This window comes from Miscanthus floridulus, chromosome 2, assembly GCF_019320115.1.
Source record: "Miscanthus floridulus cultivar M001 chromosome 2, ASM1932011v1, whole genome shotgun sequence".
NCBI lineage: Eukaryota > Viridiplantae > Streptophyta > Magnoliopsida > Poales > Poaceae > Miscanthus > Miscanthus floridulus.
In genome coordinates this window covers 38,782,135-38,808,323 of record NC_089581.1, presented here as the reverse complement: position 1 = coordinate 38,808,323, position 26,189 = coordinate 38,782,135, and the positions used below count along the sequence as shown (strand labels likewise).

The window sequence follows — 26,189 nt, the reverse complement described above, 5'->3', positions numbered from 1 at the left end:
AACTTGAGTTGGGTCACCCACAAGCTCCGTCGGGTGATCACCGAACTCCCAATCACCACCAAGTCGTCTAGGTGATGACGATCACCAAGAGTAACAAGCACGAACTCTCACTTGACCGCAACAAGCCTAATGAGAAGGTGGATGTACACTTTTCTACTCTTGATCTTCACTAATGAGGTCTCTCTTTTGGATTCTTAAATCTCAATCACTTCACTAGGACCTTGCTCTTCTTGGCACTCTCTAAGGTGTTTCTCAGCTGTTGGAATAAGAAAAAGTACCCCCACACACGAGTAGAGGTGGTATTTATAACATTGGCTGAAAAACGAACCGTTATGTGCCTCTACGGGGTGACCGGACGCTCCGGTCATGTTGACCGGACGCTACGGTCAGTATACCCTGAACTTCAGTGACTACAGTGTGACCGGACGCGTCCGGTCATGATTTTCCCTTTCTGGAACCTTACTGGAGTCGATCGGACGCTGGCCCTCAACGTCCGATACTTTGACCTAGCAGCGTCCGGTCACTTCCAGACGCTTCATCTTGGTCAAATGAACTGACCGGACTCTGAGCCAGCGTTCGGTCACACCGGAGCCAGCGTCCGGTCAGTATTTGACCCTCTATTCACTTCCAACTCTCAAACATATGTGAATGGAGTTTGCTCCATTGGATCAAAGGGCTGTTGTGGAGCTACCTAGTGCTAGTTTTAACAAGTGTGCACCACACCTAACTCACTAGACTCACCTAGGTCAAGCTACCCATTCATACCCCCCTTAATAGTACGGCCAAAGAAAAAACAAAGTCCTAAACTACTCTAAGTGTCTCTCCAACTCTAATCGACACTTAAAACTAGTCCATCCTTAACCTTGTCGTCCATCCTTTGAAAAACCGAAATGATTTCCATCGTAGGGGCATGACAACCATGATTGCCCAATCGATCTCCATTACCGTGACCTAACTCAATTGTTTCTGCAAAACACACGTTAGTCACAGTAATCACGTATTGTCATTAATCATCGAAACCCAACTAGGGGCCTAGATGCTTTCAATCTCCCTCTTTTTGGTGATTGATGACAATACTACCTTGAGTATGTGAAAGAGATAAGGTTTTTAAGATGCTTGGTTCATATAAGCTTTAGGCAATAAGACAAAGGTGTTAGACAAGCTTATATGATCCAAGCCAACATGATGTACTCAAAAGATATGAAATAAGCATGAGTACAAGTAACAAAGCTCATTTGCATCGGAGTAAAGCGCGGAAGCAAAGGCAAATGAGCAAAGCACAAGTGATATGACATATAAAGAATTCAAAGTAGAGAGCACACAAGTCATATATCACGATCACGTAGATATCACTATCACATAAATATAGTAAACATGTATGCATAATGTATCTCACACATAAAAACTCCAAATGTAAATATATAAGCTAATATAATAACTAAGCTCCCCCTAGATAAGTAGCTCCCCCTAAGCCTAACATACTCAAACCCTCTCCCGCTTTGGCGTCAAACACCAAAACCTACGGGTCGGTCGGCGGGGCTGCAACGGACGAGCTGGGCGCTGAGGTACGAGGAGCAAGGTGGAACTAGGTGCCATCATCGTCTGATCCTGAGCTCTAGGCTATCTGACCCTCTGAAGCTGAAAGTGAGGCTGAAGCAATCTAGGTCAGATCAGGAACTGGTGCTGCTGTAGACTGAGCTGGTAAAATTGAAGCAGCTGGCTTTGATGATACCACTAAGGAGGGGAGCGTCTCTGTCATTGCTATGATAGGTGCAGCCATAGAAGGTCCTAGAACATGCTGGTATGGAGGAGTGGCCTGCCCTGTCAACTCACTGAAGGAGGCTCTAAGACTCTTGGAGACTGAAGTGTCTGGCTCAAGTAGCGATGACGTCTCAGCTGGTGTGAAGCCCGTATGAAACGGTGTGAACTGCGGGGCTAGCACTGACGTAGCAAACCATTGGGACACCTACTCTGTAGGAGAAGCAAACTATGCTGGTGGCTGTCCCTGACTCTGAAGCCCACTAGGCTGTAATGCTGGAGTCGTGGAAGTGGTGGCAGGCTGACCAAGCTAGGGCGTAGACTGTGGTGGTGGAACCCCAATAGCTGTCACTACATGCTGCATAAATCCAAGAAGCTGCTGCTGCTGCATGAGGAGCTACTGCTGTTGCATGGCCTACTGCTACTGATATAGTGCCTGTGTCTGCTGCTGAATGACTAGTTACTAGCGCTGGAACTCATCCTATCGAGTCTGGAACTGTGCAAGTGTAGCAGCTGTCTCCTAAGCCTGTCTGGCCTAGTCCTGCCTCATCCACTCAAGTATAGCCAAAAGAGCGGGGTTAGTCTACGGGGCAGGTGGCGCTAAACTGGAGCTGCCGGCCTCAGCATCATGTCGTCGTGGAGGCATCTATGGAATGGGCTGGTAATCATCATCAGAACTATCACTGGGCTCGCTAGTGACCAACCCCTCCTGCTGAGCAAGCTCCTCCTCCTCTGTAGCTGTAATACCTCTGATGATATCATCCTGTTGGGCTATAGTCTCTGGCACCTCTAGACGATGGCGCGGCTAACTTGGTGCCTGTGGTGTACTATGTCTGATCATTTGAGATAGGTTATAAGAAGGGAACTCTGTCGTGGCACCACTGTACTCAGCAATCATCTCAGGCGACTTCACAAAAATAGCTCTGTGGATAAGAAAAGAGACCTAGTGAGCATAGGGTAGCTGCCTATGTCCTCTAAAACCCTTAGCTATAGTATCCTCCATCTCTGACAGAAGGAGATTCTAGATGTCGAAGACTATCTACTGCATTAGAGAGTTGAGAAGCCAAAGCTAAATCCGAGTCAATCCCTCTCTGTATCCCATCCTCGGGAGTAAGGTCCTCCTCATGATAGCCTCAAGCACGTGAGCAGTGGGTGTGAGATCACTGGGGTTTCTCCTCGAACCCTTGCCAAAAGGCTTTGTAAAGCAGTGACGTACCAAGTCTATAGGGGGTACCATGCCACCATGAGGACATCTGGGGGGTGCAGTCTGTCCATAGCACACCTCATGGAGCCTGACTGACTGCTCCTGAAGCCTAAGAATCTCCCTAGCCCTGGTGCTCGTCAATTGATAGTCTCTCCCACCGAATGCAAAGTGAATAAAGTTATGGTGCGGGTCAATAAAGAGAGAAGCATAGAACTGCTGAACCCAAGATGGAATATATAATCTAGTCCATCTCATCAGATCTGTCAGCCCCGACAGATATGCAAGGTAGGGACGAATATGCTCTCCAGCTGCTGCAACAATAGACTTAATGCTGCATACTCTCTAAGGTCTGAAGACTGCTCTGCTGTTCTAATAAGCATTATAGAAGTCCTCCTATAGGGGTGTATAGAATCCCTCTACTGCTCTCTCATCCCTTCTGGGTGGAAACCATACCTCAAAGTCAACAAACCACAGCTGCTGCACCTGCTTGGCCGTGGCGGCCCTCAGGTCAAGATGGGTTACTAGAGGCGGACCCTATGGTCGAGGCGGTGGACGAGAACCCCTCCGATGAGTGACTGACCTTGGTGAAATTGGGACACGAGTGGGACCAGAGCAGCGTAACTGTGGCTGTGGTGCCATCTCTGTCTCCCTGGCCTATTGGGCCTACTCACCCTCCTGAGACTGTTGTGTCTACTGTGGCTCCTGTGTCTACTAAGCTGGCTGAGGCTCCTTGGTCTGCTGTGCTGGCTGAGGCTGCTGCTGTGGCTCCCCCTGAGTCTGAACCTCATCAATGGCAACACGCTATCCTCCAATCATGAGGGTCCTAGCTGGACCACCATGAAGACGCTCAACACGCTGAAGTGTAGCCATCGCCTCTGGTGAAAGTGGATCGGCAATTCAGACTCCACTACGAGTGCCTCCTCTCTCGTCATGCTCTGTGGCCTCTACAACTGCTGTGGCTCTCGCTGTATCTGCATCTAGATACTTGCGCTTTCTGACTGCCAGCTTCTTGGTCACCTTGCCTTTAGGTTCTATAGGCTAGTGAGGCAGGGGCCTCGGATCCTCATCACCAGGACCACCTCCGACATTCTTTGTCTGAGCCATCAAAAAGATCTGAGATGAATCAACTGTCTCTGACAAAGATCAACTGTCGCTGACACTTTCGAGGCTTGGCCTCGTTCTATACTCACGAGCTTGGCTCTAAGTTAACTGACAACTACCACACGATCTCAACGACACCGACTCGTTGCACGATGGAATAGATAGGATATACAAATAAATACAATGTATCTAATAGATGCGAAACCCTATGAAGCAAGCAATTTAGATACGAAATTAAAACGCGGGGCTTGCTACCTGACCAATCGGTGATTCGATGAAAAGATAAGCGATACGCGGGGAACCACCAAATCTAGGGTTAGGGTTGTGGTGAACAGTGAATCGATGGCCCTGAATGAGATTCAAATCATAGTGAGCAATGAAACAACTGGCTTGATGAATAGCAAGGTCACGGTGAAGTCGCGATATGGATGAAAGGGCATGACGGCAGGGTCTTACCGGCGCTGTGCAGAAGCAGGGGCTAGATCAATGCAGAGCTGGGGCATGGCGTAGATGTCGGTGCTGGAGTAGGGCTCGACTGCTGTGGAGGCACTGGTGGCGGTGTAGTCGGTGCAGCCAGAGCTAGGGCAGCTGAGCGATGGCTCTAGAGCATGGCAGCATAGGTCACAGCGAGGAAGGATTTCGGTGTGGGTGCAGGTGAAGTTGCTCAGTGGCGCGCATGCTCAGGATGGCGCGACTGCGATGCTGCACGGTCGATAGAGGATAGCATGAAGCACGACGGCGGTGCGAGGTAGGGCGTGGTGGTGCAGTGAGCACTGGAGCGCAGCTTGGTAGAGAGGCATGTGGGAGAGGCGATGGCACGCAGGGCTAGTGGTGGCGGCGCATGGGCAAAGTCGGCATGGCGTGGGAGAAGAATAGGGTTAGGTCAACGCCGGCAGTTGGATTAAATAAGGTGCCCCCTGAGTTAGAGAAGGAAACAGGAAAAGAGATCTGATGCCACACGATTTCTACTGACCGGACGCTACCACCCAGCGTCTAGTCGATTCCAGAGAGATCCAAATCCTCTAGAATCGTGACCGGACACGTCCGGTGGACACCGATCGGACGCAGCCAGAGTCCGGTCACCTAGCCTTAACGTTTTCATCATCGACCGGACGCTGAAGCTCCTTCTGACCAGACGTTGGAAAACACTGTTTCAGCATCCGGACACTCCTTCGGCAGCAGGTTCACCTCCTGTGAACTGACCGGACACTAGACATCTGAGTCCGGTGCAGCGTCCGGTCACTCCTTCTTCAGCAAATCTTCAAATTCCTTTATGCCGCCTGTTCCCAATCAAGTCCCAACTCCAATAAGATCCAAATAAACACAAATTGGGACTGATGTGAGTGACCTCTCTCAAACCCTCAAGTTTGTCAAAATATTTTACCTTAGGCTATAATTCTTTTTAAGAAAATAGGCAGAAAGAGGGCGATTTGAAGACAAACAACAAAACAACATTGATGCATATGCAATACTTGAATGCAAATCTAGTTTCTTATCAAGTTTAATCCAAGGTTAAGCTTCTTCACATGCTTTTCGGCGGTTATCTTAACCATGTTAGACAAGCCCTATATGCATTATAAAGCATTAAACATGTTGTATAATACAATGCAATGCAAGGGACAACACAAGCTCAATTTTTTGTGAAGTTGCTAAAATCAAGCACATCGAGTTCATTCCGTAATCTACAAAATGTTGCCTCATCTAGCGGTTTAGTGAACATATCCACCAATTGATTCTCGATCCATACACCTTCTAGTGATATATCATTTTTAGCAACATGATCTCTAAGAAAGTGATGGCGGATATCTATGCGCTTGGTGCGAGAGTGTTGAACCAGATTATTTGCAAGTTTTACCGCACTTTCATTGTCGCACAAAAGAGGTACTTATCTAGAACTACACCATAGTCTAGCAAAGTTTGTTTCAAGTAAAGTATTTGTGCACAATAAGCATCCGCGATAATGTATTCCGCTTTGGTGGTGGATAAAGCCACACTATTTTGTTTCTTGGAGGACCAAGACACAAGTGATCTACCAAGCAAATGGCACCCTCCAGATGTGCTTTTTCTATCAATTTTGCACCCGGCATAATCTAAATCGGAATAGTCAATTAATTCAAATCTAGCTCCGTTGGGATACCAAAGGCCAATACTTGGTGTGTACTTAAGATACCTAAGGATTCTTTTTATGGCAATTAAATGAGTTTTTCCTTAGGATTAGCTTGAAACCTAGCACATACACACACACTAAACATGATGTCAGGCCTAGATGCGATCAAATATAACAAGCTATCAATCAGTGAGCGGTAGAGAGTTTGATCAACCGGGTTACCTCCCTCATCTAGGTCGAGATGTCCATTGGTTGGCATTGGAGTCTTGATTGGCTTACATTCATCCATCTTAAATCTCTTGAGAAGATCGTTAGTATATTTCTCTTGAGAGATGAAAATCCCTTCTCTCATTTGCTTGACTTGAAAACCAAGAAAGAATGTAAGCTCTCCAATCATTGACATCTCAAACTCCTTCGACATCAATTCATGAAATTCTTTGCATGAATCTTCATTTGATGATCCAAAGATAATATCATCAACATACACTTGACAAATGAAGATATGCCCATCAAGCTTCTTGGTGAATAGTGTGGTGTCGACCTTTCCAATGGTGAAGCCCTTCTCAATAAGGAAGTCCCAAAGGTGCTCATACCAAGCTCTTGGGGCTTGCTTAAGCCCATATAATGCCTTGGACAACCTATAAACATGATTAGGAAATGAGAGAACCCCTTTGCAACTTGAGAGAACCTCTTTGCAACTAGTCTTGCCTTGTTCCTTACAACAACACCTTGATCATCTTGCTTGTTTCGGAACACCCACTTTGTTCTAATGACTCTTGCACCTTTTGGCCGTTCTTCAAGAGTCCAAACTTTATTGTGAGTGAAGTTGTTCAACTCTTCATGCATGGCATTTATCCAATCCAGATGTTGAAGAGCTTCTTCTACCTTAGTAGGCTCAAAGCAAGAGACAAAACAGTGATGAGCAATAAATGAAGCAAGTTTTTGAGATCGAGTCATTACACCCTTTGATGGATTCCCTATGATGAGATCTTGTGGATGATCTTGAAGTAGGGGTGTATTTTGTCTATTGACCACTTGAGAGAGAGGTTGTGGAGCATCAACATCTTGTGCTTGTACCACCATTTGTTCATGGGAGACATGGGTATATTCATTTTCTACTCTCCCATCTTTTTCATCATCTTGTGGCACACTTGATGAAAAAGGTGGATCAATGACTTGTACATCATCTTTATCATCTTTAGGCTTGATGTCTCCAACCAAAATGTTCTTTATAGCTTCCCTCAATGGTTCATCACCTACATCATCAAGATTCTCATGTGCTCCTTGGGAGCCATTAGATTCATCAAATTCCACATCATATGTTTCTTCAACCAAGCCGGTGGCATGATTAAATACTCTATATGCTTTGGACTTTGATGAGTAACCAACAAAAAAACCAATATCATAACATCTTTGGAACTTCCCTAGGTGTTGCCGCTTCTTGTAGATGTAGCATTTGCAACCAAACACCCTAAAGAAGGAGACGTCCGGCTTCTTTCCATTGAGCAACTCATAAGATGTCTTGCCAAGGAACTTTTGAAGGAATAGGCGGTTGGATGCATAGCATGTGGTGTTGATTGCTTCCACCCATAGAGCTTCGGGGGTGTTGTACGCATCAAGCATTGTTCTTGTAAGAGTGATCAATGTCCGGTTCTTCCTCTCAACTACACCATTTTATTGAGGAGTATATGTTGCGGAGACTTCATGTTCGATTCCAACTTCATCACAATAAGCTTATATGTTTGTGTTGTCAAACTCTTTCCCATTGTCACTTCTTATCTTCTTGAGCTTCACTTCAAATTCATTTTGTGCTCTCTTGGCAAACTTCTTGAAGCAAGATGCAACTTTGGATTGTCATGAAGGAAGAATGCCCATGTATACCTTGAATAATCATCAACAATCACAAGACAATAAAGATTTCCTCCCAAACTCTTGTATGTTGCTGGTCCAAATAAATCCATATGAAGGAGTTCTAGCACTCTTGCGGTTGACATGAAAGCTTTTGTTGGATGGGTATTTGCAACTTGCTTGCTGGCTTGACATGCACTACAAAGCTTGTCCTTCTCAAACTTCACATCCTTCAACCCTCTCACCAAATCATTCTTTATAAGCTTCTTGAGTGAGCTCATCCCAACATGAGCAAGTCTTCTATGCCATAGCCACCCAAGTGTTGTTTTGGTGAATAGGCATGTCTTTAAGTTTGCATCTTCAGAGGTGAAGTCTACTAGATATAGATTGTTGTATCTAAATCCTTTGAATATCACATGATCATCATCCTTCTTGGATACAACAACCTCCTTCTCGGTAAACAAGCATTGGAAGCCAAGATCACATAATTGTCCAACGGATAGCAAGTTGAAACTCAATGAAGCAACATATAGCACATTAGAGATGGAATAATCATTTGATATTGCCACTTTGCCCAATCCTTTGACCTTGCCCTTTAAGTTATCTCCAAATGTGATTCTTTCTTGCCCATCTACTTCTTCATCAAGTGAGGTAAACATACGAGGATCACCGGTCATATGTTGTGTGCAACCACTATCAATAACCTAATGACTTCCATCGGTCTTGTAGTTCACCTACACATAAGAGATCAAGCTTTAGGAACCCAAACTTGTTGAGGGCCCTTCACTTTCTCAACAAGTGACTTTGCAACCCAAATTTTCTTAGGCCTATTCTTATTTGGAGGTCCTAAGAACATCACTTTCATCTTTCCACTAGAATCCTTTCTAAGCATGTAGTGAGCATTGAAAGCAAAAGGTCTAGCATGCTTGGGTAAGGGTTGTGATGGTGGAGTTTGGCACTCATGAGCAAAGTGGCCTTCTTGTCCACACTCAATGCATCTCTTTGGCTTTGGCTTTGATTGTTGTTGTTGAGCTTGAGCCTTCTTCTCTTTGTTTGCCATGTACCCAATGCCACTTCTATCCATCTTCATGACGGTGTTCATTAGGAGCTCACTTTGAAGATATTTGCCTCTAGTGAACTTGCTCAATCCAATCTTGAGATGCTCTTTTTCCAACTTAAGCTTCTGTTCTCTTCCTTGAGTGCATCACTACTTTTATCTTCCTTGAGTGCAACCTTGTTTCTTTCTTCCTTGAGTTTCTTGTTTTCTTCTTTTAGCTTTTCATTCTCAAGAATCAAGTTGTCATCATGATCAAGAGTTTCTAGTACAATGGTGTTGTGGGTTTTGAACTCTTCAAACTCTTTCTTTAGCTTTTCATTGTCATGCTTGAGCTTGACATACTCATCATAGTCATTACACTCAACCACTTGCTTGCCTTTGCCACTAGATCCTTGCTCAATGCTCTCATCAATAAGATCATCACATGATGTAGCTATATCAATCTTAACAACATCATTAGTGGCATCATGTGGCTCATTGGGTAAAAATTCTTGAGCAATAACAAGGGTATCATGATTAACCTTAAGAGTAGTGTATTCATCTTTTAGCTTGTTATGGCTAGTGATGAGCTCTTTGTGCACCCACTCAAGTTTATCATGTTTATCTTTAATCTCTTTCTTAGAAGATTTGAGCTCCTTGAGTTTGGATGGCATAGCATCATTTTCTTCTCTAAGCTCAACACTAGCCTTTTTGGCTATCTCACATCTAGCTAAAAGAGAATCATTCTTAATCTCAAGCTTTTCATTTTTAGCTCTAGTTTTTATAATGATCTTAGTGTATTTCTTTAGTAATTTAGTAAGATCATCATAAGTAGGTGACTCATATTCATCATCGCTATCACTATCACTATCATCATTATGAGCATGATCATCACCACTACTATCATCATCATGTGATACCTTTCGTTCACCTTTGGCCATAAGGCATAGGTGTGTAGAGGATGATGGCAGTGGTGGTGGTGAAGATGATGAGTCAATAGAAATGGCGGCCACCTTCTCATTGTCACTTTCATTATCGAATGATCCACTAGATGAATCAATATCCGTGAGCCAATCACCGACAATATAAGCCTTTCCACTCTTCTTCTTCTTGTGGAAATCCTTCTTCTTGCCATCTCTCTTCTTGTATGGCTTATTCTTTTTCTTCTCATCTTCATCTTCATTGCTTGAGTCATCTTTCTTGCCCTTGTTCTTGTTCTTGAACTTGTCTTTCTTAGGCTTTGTGCATTGGTGAGCTAGATGACCAAGTTCTCTATAATTGTAGCAATCCATCTCAGAGATTTGCTTCCTTCTAGAGCTTGTAAAGAACTTCTTCTTCTTGTCAACAAACTTGATGCCACTCTTTTTGAGCTTCTTTAGCATCTTGGTGGTCTTCTTCACCATGAGAGCAAGACTTTCATCATCAACTTCATCTTCACTTGAGCTCTCATACTCAAGTCTTGCTTTGCCCTTCTCTTGGCTAGCCTTGAATGCTAAGTCTTTATCTTTCTTCTTGGTAGAGGATGAGCCATCTTATGGCGTGATGTGCATGTACATCTCATAAGCATTGATCTTTCCCAAGATTTGTGTCGGTATAGCGGTGGAAAGATTACCTTGATGTAGCACGGTCACATTATGCCCATATTTTTCAATGGGGAGGACACTCAAGATCTTTCTTACAACATCGGATGGTTGCATTTGAGTAAGTCCAAGCCCATTGACATCCTCTACAAGAACATTCAAACATGAATACATTTCATTAGCATATTCTTTAGGAAGCATTTCAAAAGAGTTGAGCTTTTTCATGACAAGATGATAGCGTTCCTCACGCTCACTCTTAGTTCTCTCATAGAGCGCACAAACGTCCAACCATAGTGCATGGGTGTCTTTGTGGTTCCTCACCCGATTAAACACATCTTTGCAAAGGCCTCTAAAGATGGTGTTTTGAGCCTTTGCATTCCACTTCTCGTAATTAACCTCATCGCCTTATAGGTTAGCAGCATCCCGAGGTTTTGGGAAGCCTTGTGAGGCGGCTCTAAGTATACCAACATCTAGAGCCTCTAGATATGCCTCCATGCGAATTTTTCAACACGGAAAGTCATCTCCCTCAAAGATAGGAGGAGGTCCATCCCCATGAGACATTTTGCTCTAGGCGGTTAAGCCTAAATACGTGAGCACGAGGCTCTGATACCAATTGAAAGGATCAAGATGCCCAAGAGGGGGGGGTGAATTGGGCTAATTCTAAATTTCTTTGCAATAATTAAATCCTATGGTTACCCAATTAACCCCTTGTGCCTAGAAAGTGTTCCTAATTGTTCTACCGTACAAAAGACTTGCAACCTAAGTTCCAATCCTACTCTAGCATGGCAATTCTAAGAATATAAAGACATGAAATGAATTGCACAAAGTAAATGCTCAAAGTAAATAGAGAGGAAGGAACGCGGCGATGTTTTACCGAGGTATCAGAGAGTCACCACTCCCCACTAGTCCTCGTTGGAGCACTCGCACAAGGGTGTAGCTCCCCCTTGATCCGCGCAAGGATCAAGTGCTCTCTACAGGTTGATTCTTCGACACTCTGTCACGGTGAATCACCCACAACCGCTCACAACTTGAGTTGGGTCACCCACAAGCTCCGTCGGGTGATCACCAAACTCCCAATCACCACCAAGTCGTCTAGGTGATAGCGATCACCAAGCCATCTAGGTGATGCGAGTAACAAGCACGAACTCTCACTTGACCGTGACAAGCCTAATGAGAAGGTGGATGCACACTTTGCTACTCTTGATCTTGACTAATGAGGTCTCTCTTTTAGATTCTCAAATCTCAATCACCTCACTAGGACCTTGCTCTTCTTGGCACTCTCTAAGGTGTTTCTCAGCTGTTGGAATGAGCAAAAGTACCCCCACACATGAGTGGAGGTGGTATTTATAATACCGGCTGAAAAACGAACCGTTATGTGCCTCTGCAGGGTGACCGGACACTCCGGTCATGTTGACCGGACGCTCCAGTTAGTATACCCCAAACTCCAGTGATTACAGTGTGATCGGACGCTGGCCAGCATCTGGTCAGCACTGACCGGATACGTCCGGTCATGATTTTCCCTCTCTCGAACCTTACTGGAGTCGATCAGACGCTGGCCCTTAGCGTCCGGTACTATGACCTAGCAGCGTCCAGTCACTTCTAGACGCTTTCATCTTGGTCAAATGAACTGACCGGACTCTGAGCCAGCGTCCGGTCACACCGGAGCCAGCGTTCGATCAGTATTTGACCCTCCATTCACTTCCAACTCTTGAACATATGTGAATGAAGTTTGCTCCATTGGATCAAAAGGCTGTTGTGGAGCTACCTAGTGCTAGTTTTAATAAGTGTGCACCACACCTAACTCACTAGACTCACCTAGGTCAAGCTACCTGTTCATACCCCCCTTAATAGTATGGCCAAAGGAAAAACAAAGTCCTAAACTACTCTAAGTGTCTCTCCAACTCCAATCAACACTTAGAACTAGTCTATCCTTAACCTTGTCATCCATCATTTGAAAAACCGAAACGATTTCCATCGTAGGGGCATGACAACTATGATTGCCCAATCGATCTCCATTATTGTGACCTAACTCAATTGTTTCTACAAAACACACGTTAGTGACAGTAATCACATATTGTCATTAATCACCGAAACCCAACTAGGGGCCTAGATGCTTTCAAGTACAAATAGGTGATATGGGATGAAACATGGCCATAAAAGTGTAAAAAATGTGTCATTTGACTTTTAATCTCAACTTATTTTAGAATAATAAGCTTATAAGTTGTACCAAACAGACCTATAGGTAGGAGTAATGTAACACCCTAGGTGTTAGGCTTGCATAATTGCACTTGCATTGCATGAGCATAAGCATCAAGCATTCCTATATGAGCTTTCACATATGAAACATGCAATTGAACCATGTGAAACATGACTTGTTGTTTTATGTTTTCCCTATGTGTATGCTTATGATAATGTATGATTGAGTGCAAGTGGTTGATGTTGGCCACTAAAATACCTTAGCTACACTTAGGATACTTAATGGAACAATGTTCATGTGGATCACTTTGCCTAATTAAGCTACTAAGTGATGATATGCTGAGTTTGACCTAGGATATACATGTGAGCAATGTATGAAATGATTGTCGAACCTTAGGAGTACTTCAAACATATTTAGAATGTCACTAGGAACCACTTTGGTATTCATAACTAAGGCTAGTTTGATCTCTAAGTCATCCCTATAGTGTTAAGTACCCATTTTATGTGGTATGTTTGACTGGAGTTGAACTGCATTTTAGAAACTTTGCATGGATGTGCACCCTAAAACAAAGTTGTATTACTTGAGTAGTGTGACAACTTTTATTTTTGGGTCATAGGCTAATTCAGCTCCTAACATGCTTGAAATTGGATCACAAAAATAATTGAAATGCTATTTTTCAAACTTAGAAAATTTTCTAAGTCATAACTAAGTTTACAGTTTGACGTAGCTGACTTTGGGTTGATGTAACTTTTAATCCTTTGCGAATTAGCCGATACTTTCTAAAGAAAAATTGTAGCTCTATCATAGCTCTACAACCTTGATTTAAGGGGATTTTGCTAACTCGCCACCGATTAGGATTTAGGAGGGGGAGAAATACCTCTATCAGTCGATGTCCCTGGCTCTGATGACTGTCGCATCCACATCGTCGTGGCCGACCGCCGTCAGGCTAGGCACGCCAAGTGGAAGCAGGATGCCAGCGTTGCCCCCCCCCCTTGTTAGGTCGTCACGGACATGATGACTCCATGCACCTGCTGGCTCACTTACTCACTTCGCCCGCGTCCATTCGCCTCGTCCGCACCACTCAAAGCCGAGCGTTGTGCCGCGCCATTGCTGCCGAGAAAGCCACCGCTACGTAGCTCCTTCGTCGGCCAGCCATCGTGCAATTGCTCACACAAGTAGACGCGCCATGCTTCGCTCTACTCTCTCGACCCTTTTGCTATCGTGTTCATGACCAGGTGAGGGCCTATTAGCCATTCCTGTCACCGCCGCCACGACTGACACCTCACCGGACCGTGAGCTCGTCGTGGCCCGAGCTCACCACCGCTCCTCCGTGTTTCCTTTCCTTCGCATTGTCTTCCCCATGTCTCGTAGAAGCTTTTACCCTACCTCGCCTAACCGCTAACCCTCTGACATCACCAGCGTGTGAGCCTTGCCGGAGTGAGCTCCACCGCCACGTGGGCATGCCACGGCCAGGCTTCTCGAGCTCACTAACTAACCCTAGAGTAGCATGAATAGCTCCGCCTAAGCACCGTGATGCTATAGCACCTCTCGCCGAGACCTGCCATGGTTGGAGACAGCCGGCGCACCACCATGCCGCCATGGCCGGTGACGAGCCAGCTCTGGTGTGCCCGCGCCCTAACCACCTACCTCTATCAACGTGGGAGAGAGAAGATCATCATAGTGGGATCGGTTTCACCGGAGAGTTCACCGTCGATGAGCTAGCGCCGGTCGAGCGCCATCCCCTGTCTCTGTGCAACTATCATGTGGGGTCCGCTGATAGCTGGGCCCCGCATGTCAGTGTCTGTAGTTCTAGGTTTTGTTATTTCTTTTCTAGATTTTTGTGCTAACTTTGGAAAATGATATCTAGGGCTAGGAGTGTACTATTTGAGTGAACCAAATTTTGTTGGGTTCCTCATGAAGTTTAGTATTTGATAAAAATATGAAATACACTATTTCTTGTATTTTTCTAGGTGAATAAAATAGAGTTTGATAAATGCTTTTAAATGGTTTCAATCTTGTTAAATCTATAACTTGAGCTAGGAAAGTGCTAAAAATGTGATTCCAATTTTGTTAGTCTTGTATTGTCATGTACTACCTGAGAAAAATATTGTTTGCACTGTGATCTTTTGGAAATAGGGGTTTGCTATTTATCTTAAATAAATGCTAGATTCTTGTGCTATTTTTCATGGTAAAAATATATATCCATTGAGCATGAAACTTTTTGTATAGTGTTATTGTGCTGTAATGAAGCTATGAAAAATATGAATACTGTTATTTGACACCTTTTAATAGGATTTCCTATTTATGCTATTTTAAGCCCTGCTGGCTTGTCATTTTTGTGTAGGATGTTTTACTTGTTAAAATGCTGTGAAATTTATACAGTAGCCTATTGAGAATATATATAAGCTACTGTAATGTTTGTGGAATTTTCTGTACACTTTGTTTGTGTGTTTATTATTTAACCTAATTATCTAAATAAATTAATAAAGGCATGAAAAGAATTTATGTAGGAATGGCCACTATGTTTTTTAGTGTTTATTTGATGTATGTTAACTGTTGGTAACTTTAGTAGTGCTCAAAGTACTATTCTTGTATGTAGTGAAATATTATTTTCACTATAATTCACTTATAGTGACTTTCTGGACATATTTTAGAGTTAAGCAAATTATATGGTGAAGATGATGTTTGCTATGAATCTTGTCTATAACAAAGTTATAGCTAACTCACTTAACTAGCTTATGTTAAATGTTCATGGAATTTGGCTAAATAGTTTGTGAGTTATGACTGTTCAAAGTTGGTCTTCAGAACTTGTAGTTCTCTGGAATTTTAGGACCAGATTTGATAAATGTGACTGTTTGACTCTTTTCACTTGAGAATCATGCTGATATAATTAAATATGAATTGTAGACAATTTTATAAGCTTTTCAGATTGTCTTGTTGCATGTCTTTTGGATTAGTACAACTCCAGTTATGAGTTAAACTAGCAGCTGCCGTCTGCTGCCCTAAATCTATGAATGCAGTGAGTAACTTGATTGCTTTATATGAGTTGATGTGATGATTTAGATGCTTAGGCTAATTAAGATAAGTTGTTAGTTGCAGGTGCTAGACCTCTCACTGAAGATGAACAACTTTATCTTAGGTTGTTAGAGCTTGGTGAGTGTGTAGTTCTTATTTTAAAGAAGAGATATGCATCTACTCAGTAAAATAAATGTTAATCTTGAATCATCATGTCATTCATGTGTCTGTCTATACATGGCCGTACATTTTATCATCACCTTCCATCTCTTATGCATGCATGACTCTTATGCTATGCATATGCATGCAATAGGTGTTCCGAAGGGAGTCACGCTTCTGGAATTCGAGCAAGGACATTCTGGAGGAGCAGCAGCAAGCTCAGGAGCAGGAGGTACAGGCCCCAGAAGAAGGAGCCAATAAAGAAGAAGTTCTTGAGTGTCCCGATCACCAACCATTCCTCATTTCTGAAAGGCAAGCCCCGGAGCATTCTAAGTCTCCTATATTTTGAAAATGTTACTTTGAATATCTTATATGTTTGATGCATTAAGTGATAGGAATTGGACTGCGAACAGTTGTTGCATATCTATCTATTCCTTGTCTAGAAAACATACCATGAATTCCTATTTAGGTCCAGGAGCAAATCAAAGCTTAGCCATGCTTAGACCGGTAAAGTTGGGTGATTTCCTGTCACCTGCAAGATAGGATGATGTCTGGTCATGGTTGGCTATATTTACTATCGTGGAAATAACCATGTGTTAATAATGAAAGGAGACCGGGCGGGATGTCGATAGAGAAGCAACAAGGCAAAGAGGTCTTGGGTGTGGATCTATCCCTATCTGTGTCGGTTAAATACCGATTCCGTTGTATGCCCTTATGTCTTGTTGAACGCATGCCTATCACTTAGTTGGCCGGATAACTCATTCCGACTGTGAAGCCGAGTAGCTCAACTTAAGGCCAGAAGCCGAGAAGTGAAAGTGCGCACTCTGGCGGTAGTAAGGATGTGTGGGGAGCCATTGGCGTAAGTTCGAAGGAGAGATTGACCTCCTGGCAGAGTGGATTCCCTAAGAGTGTGGCGCTGTGCGGACCCATGAATCTGTTCCCGAGTTGTACCAAAGGTGACCCAAGGCAACCAATGATCAGGTTGATTGGGTTTGTGTTAGGAATAATTCCCTAGCTAGGTAGGAATCGATTCGAGTCACCGTCTCTCCTAGATAGTGAGAACTTGACTGAGCAGCGGCAACGATAGAGACACTTAATTGAACTTGATGGTTAAAATGATGATGATGATGTTACAACATGATACCAGATATGGTTAGTAATGTTTGGAGTTTAATCAATTGCTTGCTCTAGTACAGGTGCTAATCTAGATGACAGGTTAATATTGATAACTTTCTGCTTAACTAATAATTTAAATTATGCTCTCATATCATTAAAGCTTTTATGCAAAATGGTTGTCAAGCGAGATCCACTGATAAAGCCTTGCATACTCCTTTGTGTCATTTATTTTTGATTTACGATGGGTAAGTCTAGCTAAGTATATTCTCGTACTCAGGGTTTATTCCCTCTTGTTGCAGATGAAGTGCTTTATAACGGCTACTGCAAGTATTGTCTCCACCCTACGGGGGATGAAGACTAGATCATGGGCATGATCTTCTATGTTATCTTATCATGTTGCTTTTGCTAGATATGACTATGGAACTGGCTTGTATTTGAACTAAGTGTGTATGATGGTCTCAAACTACTTTGCTTCCGCTATTTGTGAACTCGTGTTGTAATAACTATGTGAACTCTGATGTATGAGGTACTTATGAACTACTTGTGAAATGGATGTAACATGTAGCTTGTTATGTTGAATCACTACGATCTTGGTTGTATGCAAGTTGGTTTGAAATCTTTCGTGGTTTCAGTTGACTACCGGGTTTATATGGGTTCAAGTATGACGGTTTGATCACTCCGGTGATTGCTTTCGTACTTGTGCTCTTATAAATTAGTCGGTTCTGTTACAAGTAAGAAACTTGAATGATATAATATTTTTGCCACTAGTATTTTTAATGTTTTGGTAAATATCTTTGCATATTGGTGACTTTTTGAGATTCGTATAAAAAAAAGTATTTGTGACTTGTGAGAGCACTCCCTTTGTTCCAAACACTGACTTTTGTAACTCAAAAAATATAGAAAAGTGCACATACCATCATCGACGATATCAAATTAATTAGTTTAATTAAAATGTCTTAATATACAGTGCATTCGTTTAGTATTATAGATGTTAATATATTTTTCTATAAACTTAGTAAAAATTGGAAGGGACTTGCTAGCGTTCGGACGTCCGATCCGGGCGCTAGCGTCCGCGGACGCTGCCCCCACAGGGTGCGAACGAGTGCCTAGCACGTCGGGCTCGTACCAGTAGTGGTCCTGCGTCGCCCTAGACATCACCCACACTGCCCTGGACGTCGTCCGTGCCACCGGCCGCTTCCCACGTGCATTCCATGTGCAACACCCGATCTAGTTTTAAAACATCTAGATGCAACAGTTGCAACATACAAAAGAAGACAGATGAAACACTTGAAACAAACGTCTTAAACAATTGCAAAAACACCTGAAAAATATTTGAAAACCATTACAAACATATGCAACCTCCAGATGAAACACTTGCAAACATACCTATAAAACACCTGAAAACACTTGAAGTATATGCTTGCAACTTGCATGTATATGCAATATCTAGATCTACTTTGCAACATCTAGATAAAACACTTACAACATTCGTCTGAAACAAATAAAACATTTAGAACATAAACATACGTGTATAACTATTACAACATGTGCAACAATCCGATCTACTTTTGCAACATCGATATACAACACTTGCAACATACCTCAAAAATATCTGAAACATTTGAAACATACTATTGCAACATGCACTTTCAGCGTAGCATCTGCTTGATGCTTGGACAAATGGAGGCTCGTCGATGCGGAGCGCGATGCCGGCACGGAGCTCGAAGCCGCGGAATGGCACAGAGGTCACCAGTGTGGAGCTTGTCGATAGCACGAACCTCGGCAGGGGCAGGCGGATGGAGCACAACTGTGACGGGAGGCGTGAGTCCGGGAGCGAGCTAGCGAGCACCTAGAGTATCGGGCTCGCTGTACGCGGCGTGGGCGGGTGGCGAGGTGCAAGCGGGGGTGGAGCGAGCGTGGATGGGGTCCGTCCCGCGAGCAGGGGCGACGCGGGCGTGGGCGACTGTGAGGTCCATGGACGGACGCCGTACATGAAGCATTTCCGAAATTGGAAAAGATTAACTTTGGACAAACTAAAATGACTTATAGTGAAAATGAGTACTTAATTAATCATACATGCCCCACAAATTCACATTTTTATTAGGTCCCATTCTTGGTAAAAAAATGTTGGCCGTGTTGTGCCAAAAACAACATTTTTATGATAAAAGGAAGCAACCAGAGATATAAACGATATTTATTTTCAAGTTCATGCGTAAGCCAAGTTTTTAGGGATTCAACCGAGTATAGTTCACACCTATTCCCCCCGTTTCAAACCATAATACGTTTTGATTTTTCGAGATACATTACTTTTACTATGTATCTTGACATAGTATATATGTAAGTGTATAGCAAAAGATAATTTGGAATGGAGGAGTATATATATCATTTTCTGAACGCATGAACATATTGTTTGATCAAATTAAGGCTACAATTCTGAATAACTCACAGATGCTGGATTATATTCCTTGGATGCATTTGATGTAAGCACTCTTATAATTTCTGGAAATGAAAAGTATTCTTATCTATAACTAATAAGGAAAGAATCATGGATGGGCACACAGTTGCTGCACCGTTTTTGAGTTTTGACCACACGGAGAAAACTTCCTTTTGATAGTGGAAGACAAACCATATAATATATACACTAATACTAATGTTGATGTCACTGTACCACGCACATTGGAGACGTATAGTGGGTAGCATCCTAGCATCCATGTCTAAGGCTGGATAACGAGCCGGCTCGGCTCGTTTGGGCTCGGCTCGTTCTGGCTCGTTAAGATAACGAGCTAGCTCGGCTCGGCTCGTTAAAAGCTCGAGTTGGCTCGTTAAGCTCGCGAGCCAAGTATAAAAAATACACAAAATATAATATTTGCATTTATCTAAAGTTTAAGAATAATAATAATACAAAAGAAATGAATCTAACAACCTTAAATCGAATAAAAAAATTAATATACGCTAATATATATACAAGTATAATAAAATACTATAGTATTCATGCATCTAACTAGCTTAAATGATACTTTTTTTCCTGGAAGCTTGGCTCGTTTAGCTCACGAGCGGCTCGCGAGCTGGCTCGAGTTGGCTCGTTATAGCTAACGAGCTAAAATTTTGGCTCGTCTCGGCTCGTTATCTTAATGAGCTGAGCCGAGCCGAGCCGAGTCGAGCCAGCCACAAGCCGAGCGAGCTAACGAGCTTCGAGTTTTTCGTCCAGCCTTATCCATGTCCAGAGAGGACCGTACCGTCAGTTCATGCGTCTTTGGAGACGATCCAACAACCGTGATCCATGCGTATCAAATCTTTGCCTCTTTGGTCGATCTCGATCTCCTGCCTGCCAAAGTACCTATACAAGGACGAGAAGCAGCTGACCAGTGACCACGCGCATTCGGAGACAGCTGATTAGCTGAAGCTGATCAAAGCTGACCAGTGACCACGCGCATTCGGAGACAGCTGATTAGCTGAAGCTGATCAAAGCTTGCTCGCTTGCTCGTAAACGATCGTAAATTTTTAGTCAGGAATTATATTTTTCTCTCACATCAAATCAGTCAGCAGTAAATAATTAACGATATGATACGGCCTCCCGAATAAGCTGTGGTCGATCTCTCCTTTCTGATACGGGGACACGGGGTCGACGTGCTCAAGTCTTTTTGTGTGGCAGCAATCATCCTGCCAAACATTTGGAGACAGCTGAAGCTGATCGGCACTCGGCAGGGTGCACGCATGTGTCCAGCCGAGCCGCTGACTTCCCTCACTCGCTCGTGTCGTGTAGGTGTGGAAGCTGCTGCTACTGCTGGGTCGCCTCTCTCGCTTTCGCGTGGGCATGACGAATAGTACGTGCTGCTCGTCTCCTAGCAGTTCTTCGGCGTATTCGGTGGTTGGTTTTTGACTGATTTAGGCTGACTGATGCTGATTTATTGTAAGAGAAAAACGCTATTGATTGGTTGAATAAGCCTGACTGAAACTAACAAACGAACAAGCAAAAGATTATGATGAGATAAGTAGCAGCAGATAGAATCATTGAAAGCGATCAAAGATTTGGACCAGGCGACTGAGCTGAGGTTATTTTTCTTGTGCCTGAATTTAAGTCATCGACTTGACACGAGTGTTCGTATTTTCCTGAATTTATTTTAGGATTTAACAGCGTCTATGGTGACGTCGTCACGCCTCTGATGACTTCGTCAATCTCGATATATGCCGATACAGTATTTTGAATGTGCTCATAGGGATAGAACTTACGTACGTGTATTCATAGGGATAAATGTGCATACGTGTTGAGCGTCCGTGTCTATACTTGTGTAATTTGAAAAAAAAATTGACCCGGGTAAAAAGCCGTAGTAGTCGTGTGTGTAGGCCTTTCATTCAATTCTCCCAGCAGTCGAAGGCAATCAATCGTCGTCGTCGTGGACCTACAGTACGTGCTGCCCTGCCCTTCCAGCCGCGGACAGGGCAGCTGCCTGCTTCCTTCCGCGTTTTGCCGCCTCCAGGTCCAGGTCCAGCGGATTCTCTTCTCGCCGCCGCCGGAGTGACAGCAAAACAATGGAGTCTCGTGTTCTGTGTTCATTGTCCCTCTCGATCGGCCTCTGCACGCCGGCCGGCGATGACCCAAAGTCTTTGAGCTGAAAGCAACAGGTTAGTTGTGTCTTTGGATCCGGACTCGGCAAAAAAGAAGACGAATTTGCGTGTCCGCTGCAGATTCGGTCAGCGCGCAAATCTCGTGCTGTGATGCTGCCGTACGTGGTCCTCATACGTGCCGATATGGGTTCTATTCATTTGTTTTAAGAGCGGTACTATTTTAGCGAACAAATAATATATATTTTTTATAATAAATCAGTAAACAATATTTTTAGTCATAATTTTTTATAATTTTTTAGTAAATCGAACAGGGCCATGGAATGGATTCTGTGAGCCAGCAGATTACGTACACGTGCCCGCATCTAGGCATCTAGCTCTGATATGATAGAACGGCCACAGTCTCGGCAGGATTGCTGCTGCTTCCATTTTTTCTTTAGATTTTTTTTTTTCTTAAAGCTATCACAAAAGACACGTAAGCTAACGTGGTATGCAAGGTGATACTAGTCGTCTCCCCATTCCATTGGCCCTTGAGCAGGAGGCCAGATACGACGGCCTGAGGGAGGGAATCGGCGACTAGTATGAAAAATATATCCTAACTAGATGCACCCCCCCACCGCCACGTGATTCACGGCTGGATTGACTCTGCGGAGGGTGATGAATTGACAGTTCTCTCTTTTCATGCACGTTTTTAACAGTGACATAAACAGTTTGTCTTCTACGTACTGTCAATAGAATTTCTTTTTGGAAAAGTTAATATGACAATCATGTGTATCTTCCTTCTCCTGACACCTGAATTTTCGTTTCCATAATCTTCTCCATCTTCTTCGACGCCGATGATCGACATCCATCTAAGATGAGATCCCGGTTTAGCATTGGTGACCCTTACTTCGGTTTGGTGAGAATTTGAGGCTTGGATTTTTGCCTTAGCTAGTGAGGGCTAGAGGAGAAAGGTTGGCCCAGCATCGGTGGGTAGGGAAATAAACCAGGGGTTATGTGCAGTGGTGGAAGATGGCTGGCATGCATGGAGGATGGGGACCGGGAGATAACTCAGTCATATGGCGCAAGGTAATAATGGGGTGTTATTAGATATGTGTCAACTATATGTACAGTTTGGTACCGCTATTAGGAGTTAGGATAGAATTTGAGTTGAACTCTGTATTCTAGGCAGCCATAATTATGAGGCAATCCCTGTTGTATGAGTGACTGGTTTAATTTGGAGACGGCGAGGTCGCTGGAGCGCACGAGATACGATGCTAGTAGTTTATAGGGAGAAGCGCACGTAGTCATGCCCCAATGATGTATTGATGTAGGCACATGGTTGGACTTGTTAAAAAACATTATGCCTTGGTGCCATTTCACTCACATATTTTCTTCAATGATGTTTATTCTTTCGTGTTGTTCGGTTGGTAGATCTGATTGGGTCTAATTCTAACCGTGCACTCTAATAGGGACTTAGGGAGCTATTGTGGATCCAATAATAGAATCATTTGAGAGGTGAGGAGGGTGAAGTAGGTGCAAGAGGTTACACTTGTTGGGAGGAGAAAAACACATTAGAGAAGTAAGAAGAAGGCTAGAGGTAGAATAATATACGGTGGCCCTACATGCAGATTTGACGTTGAAAGTTTCTAGTTTTTAAGGAGACTTAACTTATCTGATGAAAATTTCTACTTTATAAGGAGATTTAAATTTCTACTTTATAAGGAGATTTAAGGACACTTTTTTTTTATATTTTAGTAGAAGAGAGAGAAAAGCTACTGTAACTCTTAATCAAGAGCTAGGCTCATACCCATGTTCTAAGATCATGTGAGAGTGTTATGTGGGCCTAATTATACTATGAGTCATTGCTAAAAGCTAGCGTTATTGGACAGGTTAACTTAGAGCTTGTAACTGGCTTATACCATCGCGGGTGCCCTAAGAGAAACTGCAAGAGTCTCTTTATATCTTTCCTTATTGATAGGAATAGAGATTTTGTAGAAGAAAAAAACCCCCTCCAACAGCTTGTTTAATGAATCTCTAGATATATTGGCATCCTCTATTCCAAATTTCTCGCTAGCTAATAAAGATGGAGAGTGGAGTTAGCTCTCTAGAGTACGCATAAGATATAGAGAAGTTGTCGGAGGATGAAAATATATAGAGAGCAATTTATTCAAATAACTGTCTAAATAATGATTTTGAAAGTGAGTTTAAAAAACTCTTGGAGAAGCAAGTAGACCGTGCACTCTCATGGAGTAGCAAACCGAAGCTACTCCAACATATTAACAACTCTATTCCTCTAAGAACGAATTTGCGTTAAAATGTGTCAGTGTTGTTTAAACTTATTCAAAAGTTCCACATGGATATTCGAACTATTCATTTATAGATTTGATTTATAAATTTGCTAAGTGGTTCACTCAAGGTTTGAACTCTCCGCCGGTTAGTAAAAGAATATAGTAATAAATTTATTATTATAAAGATTATAATGATTCTATATTCTAATAACGTACGTATCTAAGGACATAATTTAGTAGAATACAATGATTTTAGTAATTTCTTTTTATTATTGTTTATTAATGGAATAGTTCCCGTAGGACCAGATACTTGACCATACTACTATTTTTTGTTACAATATATATAGAATTTGAAGCTGTAACCTTATGAAAATTATTTTGAAGAGAACTAATAAATCGGGTCATATAAATTTGTATGATCTTAAAGACTTTGATCATCAATGCTTTAAAAGTTTGACCAGGAGCTTGTCCATTTCCTGCCTTCGAGAGATTGGGCAGATCATCAATTACAGATATGTTTGTGACCAATTGAGAGGGCAACTCGTACTTGAGTTCGTATGGACCCTTGTGCAAATAAAATGTAGGTGAAACCACACGTGTCTATATATTGGATATATTATATATATACACGCACACACACAGGTCGTCAGCACACAAAAATTACCAACCAATAATGCAGCTTGGAATCGAACAGCGAATACCGTGCAGCGAGCACCGCGGTGAGCAGTAAGCTACTGAGGTCGAGTGCTTGAAGACGTTAACGTTGTTGCATCTCAGAAGCTTCCATGCATTTCACTAAACCTAGCTTGACAAACTAAATATACTACGTACTCAAAGAGCTTGGATCATATAAGTAAAGTACCACCCAAATACGTTGGATCGTTAGGACTCTCTCCTTCTCTCTTGCAGTCTTGCTCTTCTCTCGTGTGTGATCACCAGCTTCTCGACGTTTCTTTCATTGTTGAGCTCGTGTGATAACGCTTGGGATCAGTGGAGGACAACGTACGGTGATCACCCCAACATTCATGGCGTCAAGCCCACAGGCCACCGCAATGTATGCACATCTCTCTCTCTCTCTCGCTCGCTCGCTCAATTTTGGAAGCAGGAATCACAAGATCGTCATTCCTCCGATCCCTGCATGCAGAGGCACAGGAGAAGAAAGAAACGAAGAGGCGGCACCGGCTCCGGAGGCGGTAATGGCGGCAGCCAGCAGCCAGCAGCTAGTGATGCCCGAGGACGGGTATGAATGGAGGAAGTACGGGCAGAAGTTCATCAAAAGCATCCAAAAAAACAGGTATTTATCACGAGCAGTTAACTCTCTAGATCTACCACCGTCACAAACTGCGCATCTTGTGTTATGCATGCCTGGCTTTCATCAGTGACCTTCTTGAAAGTTGAAACTGAAGTTATAGAGCATGCAAGGCATACCGGCCTTAGCGCTGATTTTAGGTTATCATATATATAAATATACTCATCAGCCATGGCTAATCTTATTATATAACGCGAGTTGAACGGTTCATGCATGCATGAAGGAGCTACTTCCGGTGCCGGCACAAGCTATGCGGCGCCAAGAAGAAGGTGGAGTGGCACCCGTGGGACCCCAGCGGCGACCTCCGCATCGTCTACGAGGGCGCGCACCAGCACGGCGCCCCGGCGGCGGCGGCGGCTCCTCCCGGCGGACAGCTGCAGGGCGGCGGCGCCTCCGACTCCAACAGATACGAGCTGGCCGCGCAGTACTTCGGCGGGGCCCGGTCGCAGTGACCGGCCGGGTCAGCGGCGGCTCTAACCATTACGAGCTGGGCGCTCAGTACTTCGGCGCGCGGGTTCCCGGCCCGCGCATTGACTAGCTAGCTCCGAGTTTAAGAGATCTATCGACGTCGCTCGCTCGCCGTCGCCGCGCATCGCATGGCGCCGGCGAGTCCCTGTGGCGGTACGGTGGGTGCCCTCCGATTGACGCCTTGCACCGGTGCAGCGAACAGCGAACGAACCTGGTGGTTCGCAGTGCTGGGGATTAATCATTGGTGTCAAAGCAGATGTACACGTAGTGTGTGTGTGTATATATATATATATATATATATATATATATATATATATATATATATATATATATATATATATATAGGGAGAGGCTATTCAGTAGCCGGCTACAAAATAAGTTATTCTGTAGCCACCTCCATTTACTATAATTTTATATACTAATTTACCATAATGTCAATACATATTTACGATAGTTGG

The 26,189-nt window shown here is 43.4% G+C and overlaps 1 protein-coding gene across 1 annotated transcript; it reads left to right on the top strand.

The window, feature by feature from the left end:
- The first annotated feature begins 24,870 nt into the window (after positions 1 to 24,870).
- LOC136538527 (probable WRKY transcription factor 60) lies at positions 24,871 to 25,880 on the top strand. The gene is made up of 3 exons (XM_066530484.1): positions 24,871 to 25,008; positions 25,099 to 25,248; positions 25,487 to 25,880. Exons 1-3 carry the CDS (start codon positions 24,980 to 24,982, stop codon positions 25,713 to 25,715), a joined length of 408 nt encoding a protein of 135 aa, XP_066386581.1. The 5' UTR covers positions 24,871 to 24,979; the 3' UTR covers positions 25,716 to 25,880.
- The last annotated feature ends 309 nt before the right edge of the window (positions 25,881 to 26,189 follow it).

Coding starts and splice junctions, on each gene's coding strand:
- LOC136538527 (XM_066530484.1), top strand. CDS start 24,980: ATGGCGTCAAGCCCACAGGCCACCGCAAT. Junction 25,009..25,098: donor AGCCCACAGGCCACCGCAAT/GTATGCACATCT, acceptor CCCTGCATGCAG/AGGCACAGGAGAAGAAAGAA. Junction 25,249..25,486: donor AAAAGCATCCAAAAAAACAG/GTATTTATCACG, acceptor GCATGCATGAAG/GAGCTACTTCCGGTGCCGGC.